Source organism: Seriola aureovittata, chromosome 19, assembly GCF_021018895.1.
Source record: "Seriola aureovittata isolate HTS-2021-v1 ecotype China chromosome 19, ASM2101889v1, whole genome shotgun sequence".
In the NCBI taxonomy this organism is placed as follows: Eukaryota; Metazoa; Chordata; class Actinopteri; order Carangiformes; family Carangidae; genus Seriola; species Seriola aureovittata.
This window is the reverse complement of record NC_079382.1, coordinates 17,877,454-17,897,845: the sequence shown is the minus strand read 5'-3', so window position 1 is coordinate 17,897,845 and position 20,392 is coordinate 17,877,454. Positions and strand designations below refer to the sequence as shown.

General features: G+C 40.1%; 1 protein-coding gene across 12 annotated transcripts in view; it reads left to right on the top strand.

Moving 5' to 3' along the window:
* The window catches only part of ryr3 (ryanodine receptor 3), a 111,628-nt gene that overhangs the window by 3,768 nt on the left and 87,468 nt on the right, over window positions 1–20,392 (top strand). For all 12 annotated transcript variants that reach the window (XM_056404771.1, XM_056404769.1, XM_056404770.1 and 9 more), the window contains exons 2-3: window positions 12,197–12,316; window positions 18,036–18,140. In XM_056404771.1, the coding sequence (XP_056260746.1) occupies window positions 12,197–12,316; window positions 18,036–18,140 (225 nt within the window). The remainder of the gene's footprint in view (window positions 1–12,196; window positions 12,317–18,035; window positions 18,141–20,392) is intronic.

Below are 20,392 nucleotides of genomic sequence, written 5' to 3'. Positions count from 1 at the left end.
CAGTCTATAATCACAATAGTGGGGTGGGGTTAAGCCAACAGTAAATTGAGGCTTTTTTAACATGGACTTTTTAGAGATATTAGGTTTATACCTGACAAGAGTATACGTTTATATTAAACAGTATTTTCCAGGTGAGCTACTGTTACACCTTTTGAAACCAGGTGATCGAGGCTTGCAGTCCACCAGTAGCTCCTCTGGGCTTATTTGGAGTTTATGTTGTTCTGGAAGCCCTCTGCATACCAAGGCGAAGACTCTAGGGGTTTAAATTTAGCCTTTTTAAAGATGATGCTTCCACAGCACATAGAGCTCTACCCCCCTGGCACTAAACCACACCAGGGGAAGTGCTTGAGTTGGGGCAGGACAAGACCAGTGACACTTTAACACCATTTTTATAGGGATAAAGTAGCATTTAGAAATCAATTACTTGATACCACACAGTTATATACAGCATTTTCTAAAGCTTAATATGTCAAAGTAATTGACAGTGTCAGAAGGGCTTCAAGTGTTGCACTGAACTGATAAATATAGGAAACAAATCAATGTGGTACAACTCTAGAGGAGCAGTTTTTAGTGCGGTGGGGCAGCGACAGATGTGATTATTTATAGATATTTCAGTGGTCAGTTAGGTTTTGCTGTGAAACATATTGCTCAGGGTTTATTTCTGAAGGTTTGATGTATGGTATTTTTGTTGATCACATGTCCATAATATGGTCATGCATGGGGATGGCAAGATTGGAGTCCTTGCCAGTGGATATTTTGGGGGGAAGTTAACTGAAGTTGAACGGTTGGATATTATTGTTTAAACTGAGTAAAGAGATCACACCCTAGGTCTTAAACCAGAGCTAAGGGATGAAGAGTGTAGGTTTGGACAAGTTTCATTGATATAATTGGCTGAATGGTTGACGAGGAATGACAAGAGTGGAGTCAAGTGTCAGCGAACATGAAGAGAGCTAAAAACAAAACCCTAAGTCAACCCCTAATTTGAAGTTAACTACCCGAGCAAACAAGACAAAGTGAAAATGGATTTTGTAATATGTTTATGAAAGATTATTTCCTAGAGGAGTCTTGCATTTGGTCCTGCAAAACCAAAGGAGCTAAATGTGATCATGATGAGCTACTGTGTATCTGTGGACAACCCTGTCTCCTCCTGCCATAATGTTCAATGATATTATAATAATCACTGCTAATGCCATTGCAGAGATGGTAATGTGGTTGGGGTGGTGGTAGATGAATTAACAGTGCATTCGATCTTGACATAGAAGACATACGTTTGGGTCGCTTCTTATACAATGAGCCACAGTTGACATTTTTAACATTCAACAATATTTTCACCATAAACGTGTGCTGTCGATTGTCTGAACATAACGATTCTTTTTTATGCTGCAAGACTATGGTTGTAGAAAAAGAAAAACATTGTAAATTTAATGAAACTATCTGACCTTAAGGTGCATTTAGAAGTCGATCTTCAGCTTTCGATCATAGTCACACTATATTTGCTCAGTTGTCGTGTAATTGTGGACTTCTAATTTCTTCTTCTTTTTTTTGCCTGAGCAGGATTACTGGTCCATGCTGGCTTAAACGTTTAACTTTAAAGTTTGTTTTTGTCTTTGGAAATAGCAGTTAACCAAACCAAACAAGTCTATTTAATAGATGATTTTGGGCTTTCCAATGTATCACATGATCACCAGTGACGATGAGCTTCTTTGTGGTAATGTTCAGTGTGTATGATTCACAGTGCAGTCTATCATCCTGGTGGCATTGCATGTCTCCCAGAGCAAGTTCATATGAACAGGTCTAAAGAGAGGCGTTAGCTGTGGAAATGATACTGTATAAAGACAGTGATTGGTGGGAAATGAGCATAGATATCTTAACAATGCTGACTGTGAGACCAGCTGGAATAATCCAAAAGTTAGGAACACTCGTAATTTCTTTGTGAAAAGATAAAAATCTGTCCCAAGTTATTGCGTCTTCACTCCTGTGTTCAGCTTTTACTATATTCCACTTGACGCCCTTGCAAAGTTTCCCTCCTCTGTCCGCATTGAGAAGAGAGACAGAGACCAGAGAGAAGAGGTAGCGTTATCCTGCTACCTCAGGTGAACCTCCCTCAGCTTGATCTAAATTGAATGGGAAGGATTTCCTGTGTATTGATTGAGCAGGCCGTGGTGCCAATGCAACAGAGTGTTCTCTGGCAGCTCCGGCTCTTTCAGTCACCAGTACTGAAGGACAGCGAGGCAGCAGGTTAGCGTCCCCATCATTTACACAGCCCTGATGTAGAGGTGGCAGCACCCAACATCACTATCTGTGCTTCAGTGCTTTTCATTCATGAATTGGGTATTCAGGGTTTTGACCCTGTTTAGTTAAATAACGGACTAATTGATCATCTAAGCTGACATTCCTGAGATTGTTTAAATATTTCATCAGAGGCGAGCTGTGTTAGAGTTGCATTGAAATGTGTGAATTTGTTTTAAGATTTCAGAAAAATTCTTTTAATATGTCGATTTAGAGGAAGATTAAGAGCTTGTTAGTAAATATGGAACGAATGAATTAGAACAATATAAAATGTTGTTAGTAAAGGTGAAGTCTTTATTCATCTCTGGCTGCTTCCGCCTGGTGAAAAGGTCAACATCATCTAGTGCTATTTTGTTTTCCAGAAAGAAGGCTGTATTATCTTTGCATTATTCTATGTCTTCGACCTTGAACTGGCTTGTAAAGCTTATAAAATACACATGATTATGAAAGTAGGATTATGAGGTAGGACAAGGCTCTTTGTCATTTTAGCTACTGTTTGGCCTCAGGTTTGTCTTCACCTGCGGACCTTATCCAAGTGTTCATTCCTAAGATATTACATATCAATATGGAAATACTCAGTTACTCAGTTATATTAGCCTGCAATGTTAAGGATATATGTTATCTACATATAAGTTACATATTTATTTTGACTATGCATTAGTGTGCCTTGTCTGTACCTAGAGCCTGTTTTTGCTGTCTCACAAACACAAAGAATGTAACTGATTTAATTATGAATGCATTACACTATCAAAATCAATACCTTGTTTGAATCAGCGGCTCTAAATGTACTTACTCAACAATGTTATATTCATATTGTGTGTTTGTCAAGTTTCATATGACAAGCAAAAAAACAAATAAATGTAACTTGTATCATTATTGCATTGATATTTCGGTTCCAGCAGGACGCATTGTGCAGCGTATTGCTGTGGAGGTCCAGGCAGAGTTAGTAGTGAATCTCAGGAGGAGCAGCAGCAGCGAGTGGAATCCTAACCCAAATAATTACCTTCATTAATCAACCGAGGACTGAAAAAGGTGCAGCCTCTTAGCGTTTTAAGTGTCCCTTAGGTCACTCAGTTCATTTTCATTTAAAGCCAACATGGTTCAGGTTGTTATCAGCTCTTTGGCCATTACGGTTTTCTTCTTGAAACGAGATAGAATTGTTTGTTTTATTAATCCACTTTAAAGGCCCTGAATATGTGTTTTCTCAATCAGCTTCTTAATATGAGAAACACAATCCTACATGACCAAAGTATTTTCTGCCCAAGTTCTGACAAATTTGGTTGTTTCACAGAGATTTCTGTTTTTTTTTTTCTTTTCTTTTTCTCTGTGAGAAAAGTGAACTGCATTTACCCTCTGCCATTTCAAATGAGTGTTTAAATTCTGGGTGTATAAATTAATCCACTATATAGTGGCCTAAAGAATTCCTCATTGGAACGAAAAAACCCTTAACACTATAACGTCACCTGACTTCCTCTTTTAGTCCAGTCATAATTACTACAGACACTAGAGGTCACCTAACAATAAAATGTAACTGTGGGTCGTAATAAGCTGCTGCACAGGTGCACACCCTATGGGGTTGTTTGTTTAGTTGAACTGTCACCATGAAGCAAATAAGTAAAGTCTTTCAGTCTCAAACTCTTAATAGATATATCTAAAATGCTTTTTTAAACTATCATAGTCATGAATGTTTAAATAAAAAAACCTACAATAGCTGATTCTGTTTGGCCACTTGGGGGCAGCAGAAACAAGTTGTGAACAAACACTGTTACATTGATACCTTTCTAAGTTGAAATGTTGAACTTTGTAGCAAACATATACATATTTCTTTATACATATTTTGCATATCTACACATCTAGCAGTCGCCATGAAACAATGTCATTCATTTGGTGTGGCCACCTGCTCTTTTAGCTCTGCTTTTGGTCTCTACCAAATTCTGAGGGAAATATCTGACCATAAAGCTGCTAAACACTGCACTGTACTCACCAGCTGAAGTCTCAGCAGGTGCATGAAAGCCCTTTTAACCAGAACTCCTTGCTGTACAGCCACTGAACAGTGCTGGTGCAATGTGCCTTGCTCAGGGGCACCTCATAGTAATAAGGAGCGAGGATCAAGCACTCAGTCACTTTCACACCAAATCTTTTCAGTTACTGCTAACAAATAATCTATTGTTGGGCGACCTGATAGTCAAATGGTTAGGGCGCGTATGACATGGGCTCATACGGCCTGAGCAGTGGGTCCTCGGTTAAAACCCCAACCTCTCTCTCTCTCTCCCCCAGTTTCCTGTCTGTCTCCACTACGCAATCCAATAAAGGCATAAAATGGCCACAAAATAAATAAATAAATAAAATAATCAATTGTTTGAATTACTGATCCCTTTTAAATTACTTTCTGACAGGGTGGGATTTAAGAATGTTTCACTTCAGGAAAAACATGATTTTGTTTGTCATTCTGATAATAAGTCATTCATTTTCAGTTTTTCAGTAAGCCCCCTGATATTTACAGTGGGCATCCAACCATGGCAGCTACGTCTAGAGATGACACCTTATAGCTTGATGGATCTGGAAACCAGTTCCATTCCTTCTAGAGAGGGAGGGTTTACCTTGTCACACACTGCTACTGATGCATTGTGAAACTCTGAAATGCTCATTAAATTTATCTTCCCAGGTCCTCTTATTGAACCCACAGCTATTCTGTCTGAATTTGACCTCTGTGAAATCTGCCTCGAGGAAAAAGTGCTTGCCTTATCATGTTGATGTCTTCTGAGGATTTTGCAGCACAAGAGCTAAAAATCAACTTAAAGTGTGCATCAAAGTTGGACACACAGCAATGGTGGGATGGAGGGTGAAACAATTTTTGGCCTGGGTCAGGAGCTGAGAGCTTAGAGAGGGAGAAAAGAAGACTTAGGTTTGCCTCAGGTGAATGGCTTCACTTTACTTTATCTCTGCACTTCTCTTTCTGTCAGAATACTTTTCACTCTCTCACAGCCTCACAGCCACAAACACACACACAATCCTCTCCCTCTTCACACCCCACTACATCTTGCCTGTGTCCGCTCTGTCTCATCAGACAGGATGATGGACTTTAGCGAGGCTCCAGCTCCGTCCCTGACCAGAGGACCCCCCCCCCATTTCTCAGCGCATCTGCTGAGGTGGATTCCTCGGCCTTGCATGCATGGAGGCCTCCATTATTTTGAAGCTTCTCTAAAGCAATATGCATACAAACTAAGCCAAGAAAATCCAATTTGTTATAAGAACACCATATAAATCTCAGAGTCTGTGATCCATGGCAGTGTACTATGGGGCAAACCTTGCTTGAATGTAGAATTTTAATATAGAGCTCAAATGTTGGCTGCATTATTTATTTTGACCCATTATGTAGTCTCAGATATGCACACACACTTGCATTTGCACACCTAATGTTAAAACCTTAACAAATCTGTGTGTAACTCCTGAGATCAGACATATTTCTGCTCTTGAAGAGTTTTGAAGACTTATTATTATATATAATGTATATAATATAAAGATCTGCTAAATATATTTGTGGATTCTCTGAGGCTGTAGAAAGTCCCAAACTACTTCAAAACTGGAGGTCTAGATATTGTATCTTTGAATTACTTATATGGCAATAATTATGGATAAAAACAAAACCTTTGAGTATTATCCACAATTTGCCCATTACTTTACCAAGTAGTCCAATGACTTGAAAGTCTGTCCTTGAGCAAGCTATCAATACAGTTTGGAAAGGACATTTGCCTTGAGTGACCCTCCAGAATTTGAGGGGTTTTTAGAAACAGAGCATTTATTAAATCTGTCTTGTTTAAAAAAAAAAAAGTAATCTAAATCAAAGTTGTCCACATTCAAGAACTGCCAGACCTTGTGGAGAGAAGAGAAACGAGAAGAGCTACAGCAAGAGTCACCTGTCAACCCACAAAGGGCGACCAAGTAATGACAACAGGGCAGGAACAGTGAGCGGCTGCACTGAACAACAGTCAGAAGTTAAACAGACGGGGTGATGGCAAAGCTTGAAAAGCATTTACCGATGTGGCCTTCCATCCCTCTCTGAACAACATATACCTCCTGTTTGCAGTAGTGTTGTTCTATCTGAGCCGCGCTAACTGCGTCTTATTTGCATACAGGAAAAACACACAATAATGTCATTATCTGTAATAATGTGTACGAGGGCTCTGTGAAGCTGTGCTTGTTCATATAAAATATTACTAAATGAATAATTTACCCAGAATGATCTGAATAATGACATTTCCTGCAGAGACAGCACGGACTGTAGCTCCATGTTCACTTCATTTTGTTTGTATTCTGGAGCTAAACGGCGGCTCGGATGGAAAGACGTGGATCTAAATCTCATTCATTTAAACACCTCATTAATCAGTTATGATGGAAAGCGTCCTGTAGCTTTTGTAGAAGATGACTGAGCAAAAACATTGAACGACCCAGTGTAACTGCTATTGCTGCTTAAACACAGAGTGGAGAAGGGGGGGGGGGGCTTCTGTGGAAGTTTAAACTTTTGAGTGAATGGACATAATCTCTCCATCTGCCTGTGTCCCACTCTCCTATGCTCTCCATTACTTTCTCTCTTTTCCCTCACAGTCCTTCCTCAGCTGGATGTGTAATTGTGAAGAATGACTTCTGGGAACAGTGGAACTAAAATTAATGACGACATTTTTCCATCACTGATTAGGAGTAACAATGGTGGAAGCTTCCAGTTTCCGCTTGAGTTAGCTCTTCTGGACAGCAACAGTGTGCATCAGTCATGTTACTGTGGTTCCAAGTTGTCTATGAAAACTAAACTTTTTGCTTTAACAATGCAGCATTGAAATTTAAACTTACTTACTTACTTACTTACATGCTTTTTAAAACAAGAATAGGATGTCTTATTACACCATTCTCATTTCAACAGTCATTACTGTTTAGTGCTCACAAAGAAGTGCTGTTTCATTGTTTTGCCCGTCTCAGTGACATTTATTCTGAAATCATCTAATGAAATTTGTGTGTGCTGAAACTAGACCTGAACAGTACACAGTCTAGTACCTTTGCTTTTGTTTACCCTTAGATTCATGAGTTTATCTTAATCATAGAACAAATCAGGCAACATTTACACATATATTTGTTCAAGATTAAGCATTTGAATAAAGTCTTTTGCATCTTTATGTCTGTGAAGTAGCTGCAGATGCATCCACAGTAGCTGACTGACTTGAGTTTGTATTTGAATCATAGACAGAACAACAACAGACCAGGGCAGGACCTGGTATAGGTATATCTCAACCCATGAGATTATTTCTACCTGCATCCTGACTTATGAAATGTGAAAAGTACACTCAGCTAAAACTAATGCATTCAAATACAACAGCTCTGTAATAAATCCTGACTTCATTAAAGTTACGATGTTCAGTTTTTATTGAAATTGCTTCTAGAGGTGTTGAATCATCTGAATTATCATTTTGGACAATGCAGTTTGCGCTGCTGTTGAACTGTATTGCATCATACAGAGAGGTGTTTCTGTTACTTAGCCTACCGTCATTGATAGAAATGTAGTGGGAAAAATATCTGCAGAGCTAAAATGTCAAATTGCTAAAAAAGAAAAGCAGTTTCTCATCCCTCCTCTCCGTCTCTCTTCGTTTCTTGTTTACATCCTCATCTGTTTCTGTTTCTTAGCTTCCAGTTCTATTTTTCACCGTCACTGCACTTTGTCAGATTCTCTTTTGCCTTTTAATCTTTCTTTTCACACGGCCAGCGTTTCTCCCGTCTCCTAAGGCTCTACAAGGTTTTAAAAATTTAACATTAGGTTGGAACTCTGTGAATAATAACTTAATTTATTTCATAGCCAGGTGCTCATGTTTGACAGATCACCTATGAATACAAAGGTTCTTTAGATCTGTGTTAGCTGTGATCCTTTACAGCTTGGAATTCAGTTTACAACAATCCTGGGACACAGGCTCTTTAAAAACTCTTGTGTTCCAGAAATAAATGTCAGGCTTCGAATCTCAGCGCTCTGATAGGCAACATCGTCAGCCTCTATCAAGCTTATCAGGATATACTCCTTCACACATCTACACTGTATCTACTTTGCTCCCCATGTTGCTAAGCTAAGCTTCACTAAAAACATGTAGCTCAACCTGTACTTAGCACCCTGCCTGACATTTATGAGAAACACGACTCCTGAGCAGTCAGAGCTATTTAGACAGACTACACACCGAGACAGTGTGAACAAGGAGACAAATGTGCTGGAAATGTCTTTGTTCCTTTCAGTTTTTAACCCCCGTCTGCCTTTACTCCTTCTCAAAACTCGCCTGGTGATCTCCACTGAGCATGTGCAAAGCATGCGTGTCAAAATAGCAGCGCTGAGGGATTGAACAGATTCACCTTTTCTCAAGTTCACATTGGTGGCAGCGCCGGGTGAGTTGTGGGAGTTTATTTGGCACGCTGGAGCAACGGGAGTTCTCGGGTTTCGGCACACACAGTAACACACCTGTCCCTGTCTGTTAAGGCACGCGGAGGCTGAGTGCTTGGTGGACGAAGGCGGAGGGAAAGAAAAGAAAGCAAGAGTGGGCAAATGTTGAGGGGTCTTTTTGAGGGGGCAGTGTCTCATCCAGCAGAGCTGGCGGTCGTTCAAGAGAAACTCTGGATTGTGTTGTTTCTGCAGGATTCAGAAGAATATTGAGCGGCTAGTGAGAATGGGTGGGGTCGGGTTGGGAGAGGGCAGAGTCAAGTTCCCGCTGTACACTTGGAAGCTGGGTAAAGCAGCCACCCAACCCTCACTTACCTCTTCCTGCCACAGGCCAGGACCCTATACATAGTACTGATGCTGCTCCTTAGCTGTCTAGCAGATGGTCACACTGCTGCTGCGAGGATCACTTTGCCTCAGATTCACTAGATTCTCTGGCTTTGGATCAAGTCAGAGGCGAAGAGAGTGACAGAAAGTGTCTTAATAAAGTGTCTTGGCTGTGGGTACAAATGGCCGTTTCATTCGTTTCTGAGCTCTGATCATAGCGATTGGATTTTTATGAGTTAATGCCACCATGCATTCACCCTTGACATCAAACGGCCCCATAAACGGCGTCTCCTGTGGCTGTATTTATTTAGAACGACGTTGGCATTATCATCCATTCTGCTCTTCCTCCCATTGCTTCACACTGCTCAGATGACTGGATGGCATCCAGTCTATGTAGTGTTTTGATCCCCAGTGCAACTCTGACCACTTCTGGTTCTGAAGCTGCTCTATCATAGTGAGAAAAAAAAAATCAATTTTTGTGCATCTGAGCTCTCGAGTGTGGTTGCCCATTTTCAAATTTCAGTATGCATGAATGTAGACTCAGTTTTCAGTTCATTTGGTACGCCTAGCTTAAACTAATGCAGTGTAATACAGCCCTGCAATAAACCCTATCCCCTATCATGAAGGTTATAATGTTCAGTATTTATTTATTCAAACTCTTTTAGAGGTGTGTTGATCTTTTTGGATGCTGCAGTTTGTGGTGTTGTTGAATTGTGTTGTGTTCTACAGAGTCTCCCCTCATTGATAGAAAAGGGGTGGACAAAATAATAGTGACACCTGTCAGTATAACTCAATACAACTCAACATCACTATAAACTACATCCTTCAAAATGACCGCACAGTTGAATCTACGCCACTCTAAAACAGTTTCAACAAACGCTGAGCCGTATATTATGTCTCTTCATAAGCCTTAAGAAAGGCGTGGTCCAGTACATATACATGTAGACAGGGTATGTCAGTGAAGTAACGGTGCCAGGACCTGGTGCCAAGGCCACCACTATCCCAAACAGCTGTAAAGAAAGTGGTGTATTGACTTGATTTTAAAGAGGTGACAAGTCTTCGGTCATCCTGTGGCCATATTGAGTTTCCCTGTCTGTAGCCTGAAACAACAAGCTATCACAAAACTACCAGGAAAGCTGCAGCGGTGATTCAGAGCCAACACTGATACTTTCTGCGATCAGTAATCACCCCCCTGAAGCCCAAAGTCGGGTTGTGGGGTATTTAAAGCGCTGCTTGTATGGACCTCTGTGCCAGCTCGGCCCTTCATTTACTTGGCCATGACATTTAACTCCACTGTGCTTCATTTTATACATTAAAAGTGCCTCTAGATAGATTGTTATCGTGCAACACAAACGGACCAAAATATACTACATCTTAACACTTAATACAGGTTGTTGGTGCATCCTTAAATATTCCAGAACTTTTCCTTTTCATTGGATCTTTTCTCATTAGCTTCTGCTCTGATTAGCTGCTGTAAATGCTCCTTTAACCTTAATGTGTTTCGCCATCAGTTTGCTGCGATTACATCTCTGAGGTAGAAGTTACATCATCTGTTAGATGTTATGAAGATTTTGTTTATTTAGGTAATCAGTGGTTATTCTCTTGAGCCTTATCACATGTTAATTTTTGTTCTAGCCTTCGACTAATAATTTTATGTGTAAGATTTCACAACAGTAGCTTCATATTGCCCGGTTAATTCATTTAAAGTGTGCTGCTGTAGCAGGAGAAGACTGTCCACTCAGTACCCTCTCCTCCTCCCACATGTAAGAACCAAAAAGACTGAGGATCTAATTTGTGGTGCAACGCCGACACACAATGAAGCATCTTCAAGAACTATGAAACAAAGAGAATGACTACAGTGTCTGTTTGAACTTTGGTATTTTCTGAAAGAACAGAAAAATATGTCCTAATTCCCAGAAAATTGCCCTGGATTCTACGCAGGAGACATTTTCTCGTTTTTTTGTTGGATACACGAGATGGTGCTGAGTGCTCTCTAATGCTGAAAAACATCTGACGGTATAATGGAGTATGTTGGAAGGCTGAAAAACCCTCTGAAATTATTTTCATCACATGGTGGCGTTTACATTGCGATCACTGTAAAATTTTCCAGAGCATCATTGTTTGAAATACTGTCAGGGCCCGTTATCTTGCCTCCTGAGTCTGTGGGTGCTGTGCAGCCTGTATCTAAATCTATTGAATTAATACTGCTGTGAAGGAGGTGGGAGCCAGAACCATGGCAACCATCAGCTCAGATTAGTGTGGGACGTGAGCTGGCAGGAGACATGCACAGACCACATACACTACACACTCACTCACACAAACAAATCAATAAATGTGTGTGTGTGTGTGTGTGTGTGTGTGTGTGTGTGTTTCCAACTAGAGCACAACCCTCTCTGCCCTGACAGATACAGATGTTCATTTATTGGTTGCACTGATTGAATAGAGGTCTTCATCTCTCCCACAGAGATACCAAAGTCTGCGTAACAGGTTTAGAAATGATATTACTCAAAGCTGGACTGCCCTCACTGCTATTGATTAATGCATTTTTTTTTCTAATTTTTTTTTTCTAATTTGTCAACAAGACACGTCTTTGTGCTTCCTTTCCATTCTCTGCCAGAACATTATTGGTCGCAGTGTGCACTTTTTATTTGATTTCCAAAACAGTCTTGTGAAATAGAAATGTCTTCTCCATCCTGTCACCCTGTGGGGAGGTGTTATTTCACTTTATCAATACATGATAAAAAATATCTGGCAAAAACCCTCCCCTCTTCCTATAGGCAGTGTTTTTACCATGTGGGATCTTACTCTTCTTGGCACATTCACAATTTAATATGATTATTGATTTTGAGGAAACCCAGTCTGCCCTCAACCTATAACATAAATTCTAAGGTTTATCTGTTATGCTGCTTTTATCTAAGCAGCAGTGACTTCTGTAAGTCCAATGTGCCATATCTGGGTGTGCAGTTTGAACTGTTGTATATTTGAATTTCAAAACAGGGAGGCAGAGGAAGCAACAATAGCTAGCCAATATAGATTATTTGATTCTTGTCCTGTCTTATTTACTTTGGATAGGCCACTGTTGAATACTTTTGGCTTTAATGCTCCTCTCTTCTCTGGCAGGATGATGAGGTGGTGCTCCAGAGTGTGGCCACCATCCAGAAGGAGCATCGCAAGTTCTGCCTGGCTGCTGAGGGACTAGGAAACCGTATATGTTACCTGGAATCCACGTCGGAAGCTAAGGTGAGGATGGGAGTCAGCTTTCCAGTTTAAAATGGGATATTTTAAGGTTGCTGTAGATATTATGTGGAAATGACAAGTCTGTGATATGACCTTTAAGCTGGGGCAGTACTCTGGAGATGTTTGCCTCTGAAAATATTTCAGCTGACAGCTAGTGTTTACCACTGTCTTTCAAGTTGAAAATGGGTAGATTTTTCTTTACATTTTGTGTGTTGGTGCAGTGGCTCCTGGCCTTTTTTGTCTTTGTAACCTCAGAGCCCTATTAGATGAGCTCCAGTATCCCCCTCTTCAACACCAGCCATCATGATCAAAATGTGTTTGTTTGAATCATCTTGAGTTGGATGTTATCTAACACTATTTTCAGTATAATTATTTTTTTTTAATAAAATTGAACTGACAATATGATCAATATTTAGGTCTGTTTGGTCTGTTTTGCATTTGTTCTTTTCTATCATTTATCCCTTCTTTTAGCTAACTAAACGACAGTGATTCCATGAGCCCCTGCGACTGCAGAAGTACCCCATGTGGTATGAGTACCCCCGGTTGGTATGAAATATATTAGTGGACACCCACCATGCTGATAAAGGGAAGCTGCTCTTTTGATAAGATAATAAAATGGGGATTTGCAAGATCTAATATCATGTCCAGCAAACATCCTTCAAATGTAATTAACTATGTGCAGCTTATTCAACGTCTTGAAACTGACCCAGATAAGAATGTTCAGACATTTAATTATGTGAAAACTAGACATGTGGTCTCATTCTTTGTTTAATCCAAAAGATCAGTGGATGAATTAATAATTAATTTTTTTGGATGATGGTGATGTTTTTGAAAAGACAAAAATGTTGGTGCTGTATTAGTATGTATTATGTTTGTGTCCCCTCTCAAATATTAATTACATCTCCCAGTAATTGGATCCTTGAACAATTAAACTGGGACCTATCCTCATTTGAAAAAAGATTTCTCCTGCATTGTTAAATAGATGCACAAAATAATATTGCATCCAAATATAGTCTGCAGTCCAGTTTTGCCCCTTGGCAGTCTTTCTTCCTGAAAACAGTATAAATCAAAGAGACACTTTGACTGAAAACCATCTGTTTATCCTCTTTCCCGTCCACCTGCTATTATTGAGATGAGCTGCCCTGCTTAATGATGGGGTTGAATTAGGAAGTGCAGGTTTTGTGGAGTAAACTATGCTTACATAGATTTAAAAAAAAAAAAAAAAAAAAACAACCTCAAAATGAGTGCCTTGGTGGTGCAGAGGGAAAACACACCCCCACTGCTGCAGCCATCCAGGTTCAGTGGCCGCTGTGATGAATCCCAACAAACACAACTGACAGTGTTTTATGGGGTCAGAAAGGGATATTGCATTTGTTTCTGCACTGGTGCATCCCAGTGGTTGGTCATGGAGCCGGGACAAACAACACAACAACAGACAGGTTGTATAGAGCATGGTTGTCACCACTTGTGCTGCATTATTGTAAGAGGAGTGAAGGCTCTCATTATGACTGAATGCTGTGAATTTGCATCTCGCTATCGGTGGTGATGTAACAACACAACAGAGCTGTCAGTACTCTGTTACACGTCTCATTAATTTTCTTTTTGACAAGATGTACTGTATGGTCTTCAAAAAAAAAAAAAAGAGGCATGTTGAAATGAGGCAGATCATTTTTGCTCTGGAGAATATGTTTCTTAATAGGAACATAATCATTGTATATCATTATGTGCATCATTAGTCACAACATTTTCTGTGAAAAATTCTGAGACGTTTGGGGAGAGCAAGTTTGCTGCCAGTCAGTAATGCAGATGCATGTGGGAACAACAATGCAGCAAATATATGGCTTACCGTTTTAATTTTGGCCTCATCCTTCCTACAACTGTAAAACTTTTCACTGCCTGGTTCGGATGTTCTTGATGAGCTGTGGATATCAATTAAAGCCTGATTTTTAATTGGGCCACTGAGCAGTAAGACTATGAATAAAATTTGGGGAAACGAGGTAATGTTTTGGCTCACCCACCTGGAACTGTTGTTCAGTTACACCTGCAGAGCTCTAAAGGCAGCTGGTCACAAACACTTCTCTCCTTTCACCTTGGTGCCGGTGACAATGCTTTGGACCTCCTTGGGTGTGAAATGTGGCTGAGTGTCGACGGTGATGGCTGTGGTTTGGCACGTGGGAAGGGGCTGTCATTTGCTGGCTGATCTCAGGTGTTGACACCTCATTTCCCAGACTCTAATGAAGCCTGGCTGCCTGCCGCTGCTGGAGGTGGAGAGAAATAGGAGTCATTAGGTTCAGTCAAAGAAGAGTTCTGAGTGTTTGTATTGTTTCACATATGATATACTACAATGGCCTTTTGTAAGCTTCCATTGTGGTTGTGCTGTCACTCCTTGTGAAGACAGTAATTTATATATCGAAACTACTAACAACACATCTCATGATAATGTAAATAATCAAATGAGATTGTGGAACATCTTGCTGCAAAAAATTTTGTTCATATCCTTGTCATCCTAACTATTTCTATTTAATATACTGTTTTGATTATTTCTGTTTAGGATTTGATTGTATTGATGGATAAGGCTGGCAATATTCCTTATTCTTTTTACTGTACATGTATCCCATGGAAATACCAAAACTATCAAAGTGTTAATTGACTTTCCCACTGTCTGTGTCTCTCCCTCAGCCTCATGTCTTTTGGTTCTAACAGCTGTAAATCCTTCAAAAAGGCTCATGAATATACTCAAACATTTTTACATTATAAAAAGGTAAAATAACAATTCCCCTAAAAGAGCTGGGAACCGCAGTTTTTTTTAAGTAAAGTTATTTAAACGTGAAAAAAATGTATTTGTTGGGGACTATTTTCAGCTGCAGGATGGTATATGTGGGACGGACTCAAAATAAACTGCAGTGGCCATGTTCAATGTAATGAGGGGATGCGTCACCCAGGGAAATGGTGTGGCTCAATAATGGTTTTTTAATAGTTTTCTGCTATACCAGGCTTTGGTTGCATAGACAGTGCTTGGTAGTAGGATCAGTTCATTGTTGGTTTTGGTCTTTTGATGAATTTTGTTGACACCAAGAAAAATCTGGAATATCACCAGACTGATCCTTTAGCATGGTCGTTCTATTCATTAATTTCTGCTTACATGCCTTTTTGTTAGGGAACAAGTGGAAGTTAATGGGATTTACAATAGCAGACGGCATTGAGAAGATTAATTTATTTCATATTATGTGATCTCCTTTGAATAGCCTGCATATTATGTAATAATCTAGACTGTCAAGTAATACTGTTTGATCTTTTGAAGAATCATTTTACCCATTTTTACAGCTTATATCATTGTACTGTCTCAAGCTCCCTGTAGAGTATGGAAAAAATAAAGGTCAGTGTGACCATGGAGACAGTCTTTTCTATTCACAGACATGGCAGAATGTTCAGTATGTCTGCCCAACCCTGGAAGAAGTATGATAATTGGAAAATTGGCGGTGAATAATTCATAAGAGGTGTAAGGTCTGCAGCAGGTTGCGAGTTATCACTGTAGAAGGTCGTATGACACCACAGGTATAGCTGCGTCATGTCATGTTGCATTCGCTTGAAGGCAAAAGTAAATATTCATACAGCCTTTCTCAAGTTTTGTGGTGAGATAAATAGATTTTGGGGCTGCAAGACTATTATAAATGTCTTTTCCCATTAAAGTTGTTGTTTTTTTTGGTCACTGGCAAAATGTTATCTGGGTGAAAATGCAATTAAATGACGAGTATCCGAGTGGACAGCATTTGTTTGCAGGCTGTTGGTTACAGCACAAAGATCTGGACACGCACACGCACGCACACGCGCACACACACGCACACACACACTGAGTGGTGCTGGAGGTTCCCTTGCATGTTTGTGTTGAGTTACAGAGCAGCGCCATCCTCATTATCACCCTGCAGCCCTCCCCTCTGCTCACATTTCTCACTTCACTGCAGAGTTCAAGGGTCAGCCGGTTGTGTTACTGAGTCAGGGCAGGCACCCAACACCTTAAATCATTCCTTGTCCTCTTCTATGTTGGGGAGAGATGGATAGTCATGCATGTTATATGATGCCAGCTATTGTTATGAAATTGGAGATAAACAGTGGTAAGTACGTACTAAATAATATTAGGATTATTTAAAGTTAAGAGGGAAGGGATTATAAACGATATGATGGTGTGAGAGAACTGGGCTACAGCTACGTTGTTTGTTTACATGTCGTTTATGTGACATGTCAGCAGTGTAATGTTAACAGTCAACAGTGCCATCTAGCACATCACCAAGTAAATAAATTTTTCATACTCTGACAAGCAGATGCTATTAATGATCAAGTCCCCCGGTCTGACTGTGAACTGCTTTGAAGAAGAACGTACAAGCATCAGATGCCCCGTCTTTTTCTAATTACCCAAATGATGATTTCAAATATACAATACACTTTTTTATTCTTCAGTATCATCTCTATGATTTGTCTCTTTGATAAACCTCACTTTATTATTGCATCCCAGTAACAAACACCCTTATATTACACCGTGCCCTTGTTTAACAGCCATGCATTGAAAGTTTACAGACAAACATAAACAGTTAACTGAAAGTGGAGGACAAATCTTCAGCCTTTTACAGCACAGAGCCAGACAACCCTGTGTGCTGAGGAATACGGCCGACCCAAACTAATTATTGGTCGTTGCAGTTTCGGGCCGAACACCTTTTGACAGCCCTCCTCATAATCCCCAGCCACTCGTTAGCAACACACCAGGATGGCAGAGAAGTTGGAAGTCATCAGAATTATTTATGAGCACCACTCCTCACTGAGCAGTTTAATCATTTCACTTGGTCTCTTGTCTCAGATCAGGGCCTGCAGTTAAATCTGTATCCAATTACTGCAATGGAAATATTAATTAAATATGAGACTGTTGGTGAAATGCTACATGCATAAATGTGTGCGCGCATGTGTTTAAAAAAATCAACAACATTTGAACAGTTCTGCATCTCCCTGATGTGTTTAAGTCTATTTGGTTTCATTTCTTTAAGATGCATAAACATAAATGTGTGTGTTTATATCACATCGTCACTACAATGAAAGATAAGGCAATGTCTAGTTGTCCATACTCTCAGATGGTTTATGGATTTGGTAAATTAGAATTTAAATATCTTTTTGATGTCAGTTCAAGAAGTTTTATCCAAAAATATTTAATTATATATTTCTTTATTGAGCCATCATCGACTTCAGTTGGGAGCCTCTTTTGGCCGACACTGCAATTTTCGTAGGTCACTCACTTTCTGCATGTCACAGTCCATCAAACTGCTTGGACGTCAGCTTTTACAATGTCAGTGGGAATCATAAAGTTTGTTTATAAACTGCATTTCTGAAACCATTTTTACTCTGAAATCTTCGGTCTCAAGTTGTAGAAAGGTTTATTATCAAACCTGACTCAAGTGCTACCTGGTGTTTTCCTCTCAGAGATCAGAGCTCTGTAGACCAGGGGAGTTGTGTGTAGCTGCTTCCTTACAAGGGGAGCAAAAAAAATAAATAAAAGGGCGAAAACCAGTTAAGGAATTTCAAGGAGAATAAACTGCTGGCACATTGTTTTTGTACCCAGGAGAGGAGTCTGTCATTGCCTCTTCAACTTCAAATTGTTTCTTTCCCTCTGTCCCTTTGTCCTTCCCCTTGCTCTCTCTCCTCCCTTTTTTCCTTCCCTTTCTTTCCCTCTATCCTGCAGTATGTTCCTCCGGACCTGTGTATTTGTAACTTTGTGTTGGAGCAGTCCCTGTCAGTGCGGGCCCTGCAGGAGATGTTGGCTAACACTGGGCAGAGCAGCGAAGGGGTGAGTACCTCCCTTATTCCCACTGACACCCCCCCGCCTCTCCCTGTCTTGTGCACACAAACATACTCAAACACTTGTATACACATACATGCACACTCTTGTACACAAACCAATCTGTAGTCTACTGGCAGCACAAAACGCCCTTGAGTTAAGTTGCAGCTTCTGTATTTCTGTGTGCTATGATCTATAAGAGTATAATGGAACAATATTATTTTAAACTGTTTTCTAGTTATAGTAATTTAGCTGAAGGGATATTGATTGAAAGAACTCCCTCATTGGCAGAACAGTCACTGCATTGGAGGCACAAATGCCCTGAATCTATTTAAAGGGGCTTCTCAGTTCAAATCCTGAAAGCTGTCCTGATTGGAAATACATCAGAGTTTTTTTGAGGCCACCAAATCAAGACCAAGTCCAACCATGGTGCTTTAGCTGTTTAGCCTAAAGTGATATTTTTTAGGCTTCTCATGAATACAATATTTACAGATGGAAGCAGCATTTCAAACCCCTTTAAATGTCAAATTGGGAAATCAAATATAGGTCCAGCAGAACTTTGTGGAGCTGTTAATTGACATTTATTATTCAATAAATGCAGCTGCATTTAACTGCAGTTTAACTAGCAAGTACCTGCTGGCTCCGCTACAACAGCAGGGTCTTGGTCATGTTTAATGTCCCGCTTTCCTGACTTGGAAATCTGCAACAATAGATGATTTTTCAAGTCAATAATTTTGAATTTAAAAATCTATAATTTGTCACATTACAAAGATACTGTGTGGAGTCTGTGTGGAGATATATTTTAACAAGAAACTATATAATTGTACATGGGGGAGGAAACAGGTACCTTTTATTAATAAGGTTGTCATGACTAAGATGTCAGTCTAAACTGACAACTGCTGAATTACTCACTAACACTTAATTAGTTAGCCCATACATCAAACTGTTTCTGCAGGAAATATTGACTTTGATAAGTGATAATGTCAAAAACCAATAAGTAGGTTGGATCGAATCCCAGTAGCATTTAGGGTAAGCAGACAGACTACAACTAGCAATACTCTGAACTACTTAAACACAGAGAACTGTAATTGAATTCTCTTTTCATTCTCTGTACACGTTCCCCCATTTTTTTGCAAAAAGAGATCAGAAGGCTCAGGAAATGAAAGGCCGCCAGGGGTCAAAGACAGGGGAGAAATTATCTGTGAGTGCTATGCTGCATTCATGACCACCTCCTCTCCTGGCCCTGCGCTCTCTTGATTTATGCCAAACAGTGTGCGAGCCCCTTCCTACCGGCTCCGCTCCAGCTCACTTGGCATGTTTATTAGAGCAGGTAAGTAATCTTTGATCAGGCAGAATCTCTGTAGTGACACAGGGGTGTCATCGACAGCACAGTGAAGCCATCCGGCGGGCTACGTCTGCTCTGTAAACCCTTGTCAGATGTTCATATTCACTGGTGCTGCTATGCTCTAATAGAGTCATTTCATGTGTCATTTAATCTCATCACCCAGCAATTTTAGCTTTAGAGCCAAATGGAGAGGTCAAGAGATGGGAAGGGATGGCATCGCCCTCATTTGGAGGAAATTTTAAGCCCTTTCCTTCTAACATGTTTTGGGAAAAACAAAGAGAAAACAGCACTTAAATCTCATACATGCTAGGATTACATTTTGATGAACAAACTGCATACAAGAAGTTGTGTCTTATTGGTGGTGTTTTTTTTTTTTCTTCCCATCACTGTTCCTTTTGGATACAAATGGTCTGTATTTATTTTGAAAGCATTCCTCAATTCAACTATTATCATTAGCTAAAACTTAGGACAGACTGCTAGTATTCCTGGAACAGAGATGACAAAGCTATGGTTGCATGAATCATTGTGCAGTACAGATGCAGCTATTAGAGAAACCCGAGCACTGCACAGCATTACGGTGTTGTTTGCAAGATGAATTGAGATGCAAGATAGCCCAAATTGTGTGCTTTGATAGGTTGCTCTGGCTACCACTGTACTTTCATGCACAACATAGCCCTCTGGCACAGCTGGTTCTTTAAGTGTCTTATTTTGTATACCGCTTGGGTCCTCTCCACTGGAGATTCAGGCCTGCATTGTTATTAGCCTGGGTAGCAGATTTGTTTGGTGCTCAACAGAGCAACATTGTTGGCTGGCCTTGTCTGGCAAGACAACATGATGTTGGCTAGAATACAAACTCTCTGGTAGCAAGGCTAATAAATCACCCTCCTCTTCCTTTCCGCAGTAAGGGCCCATCTCT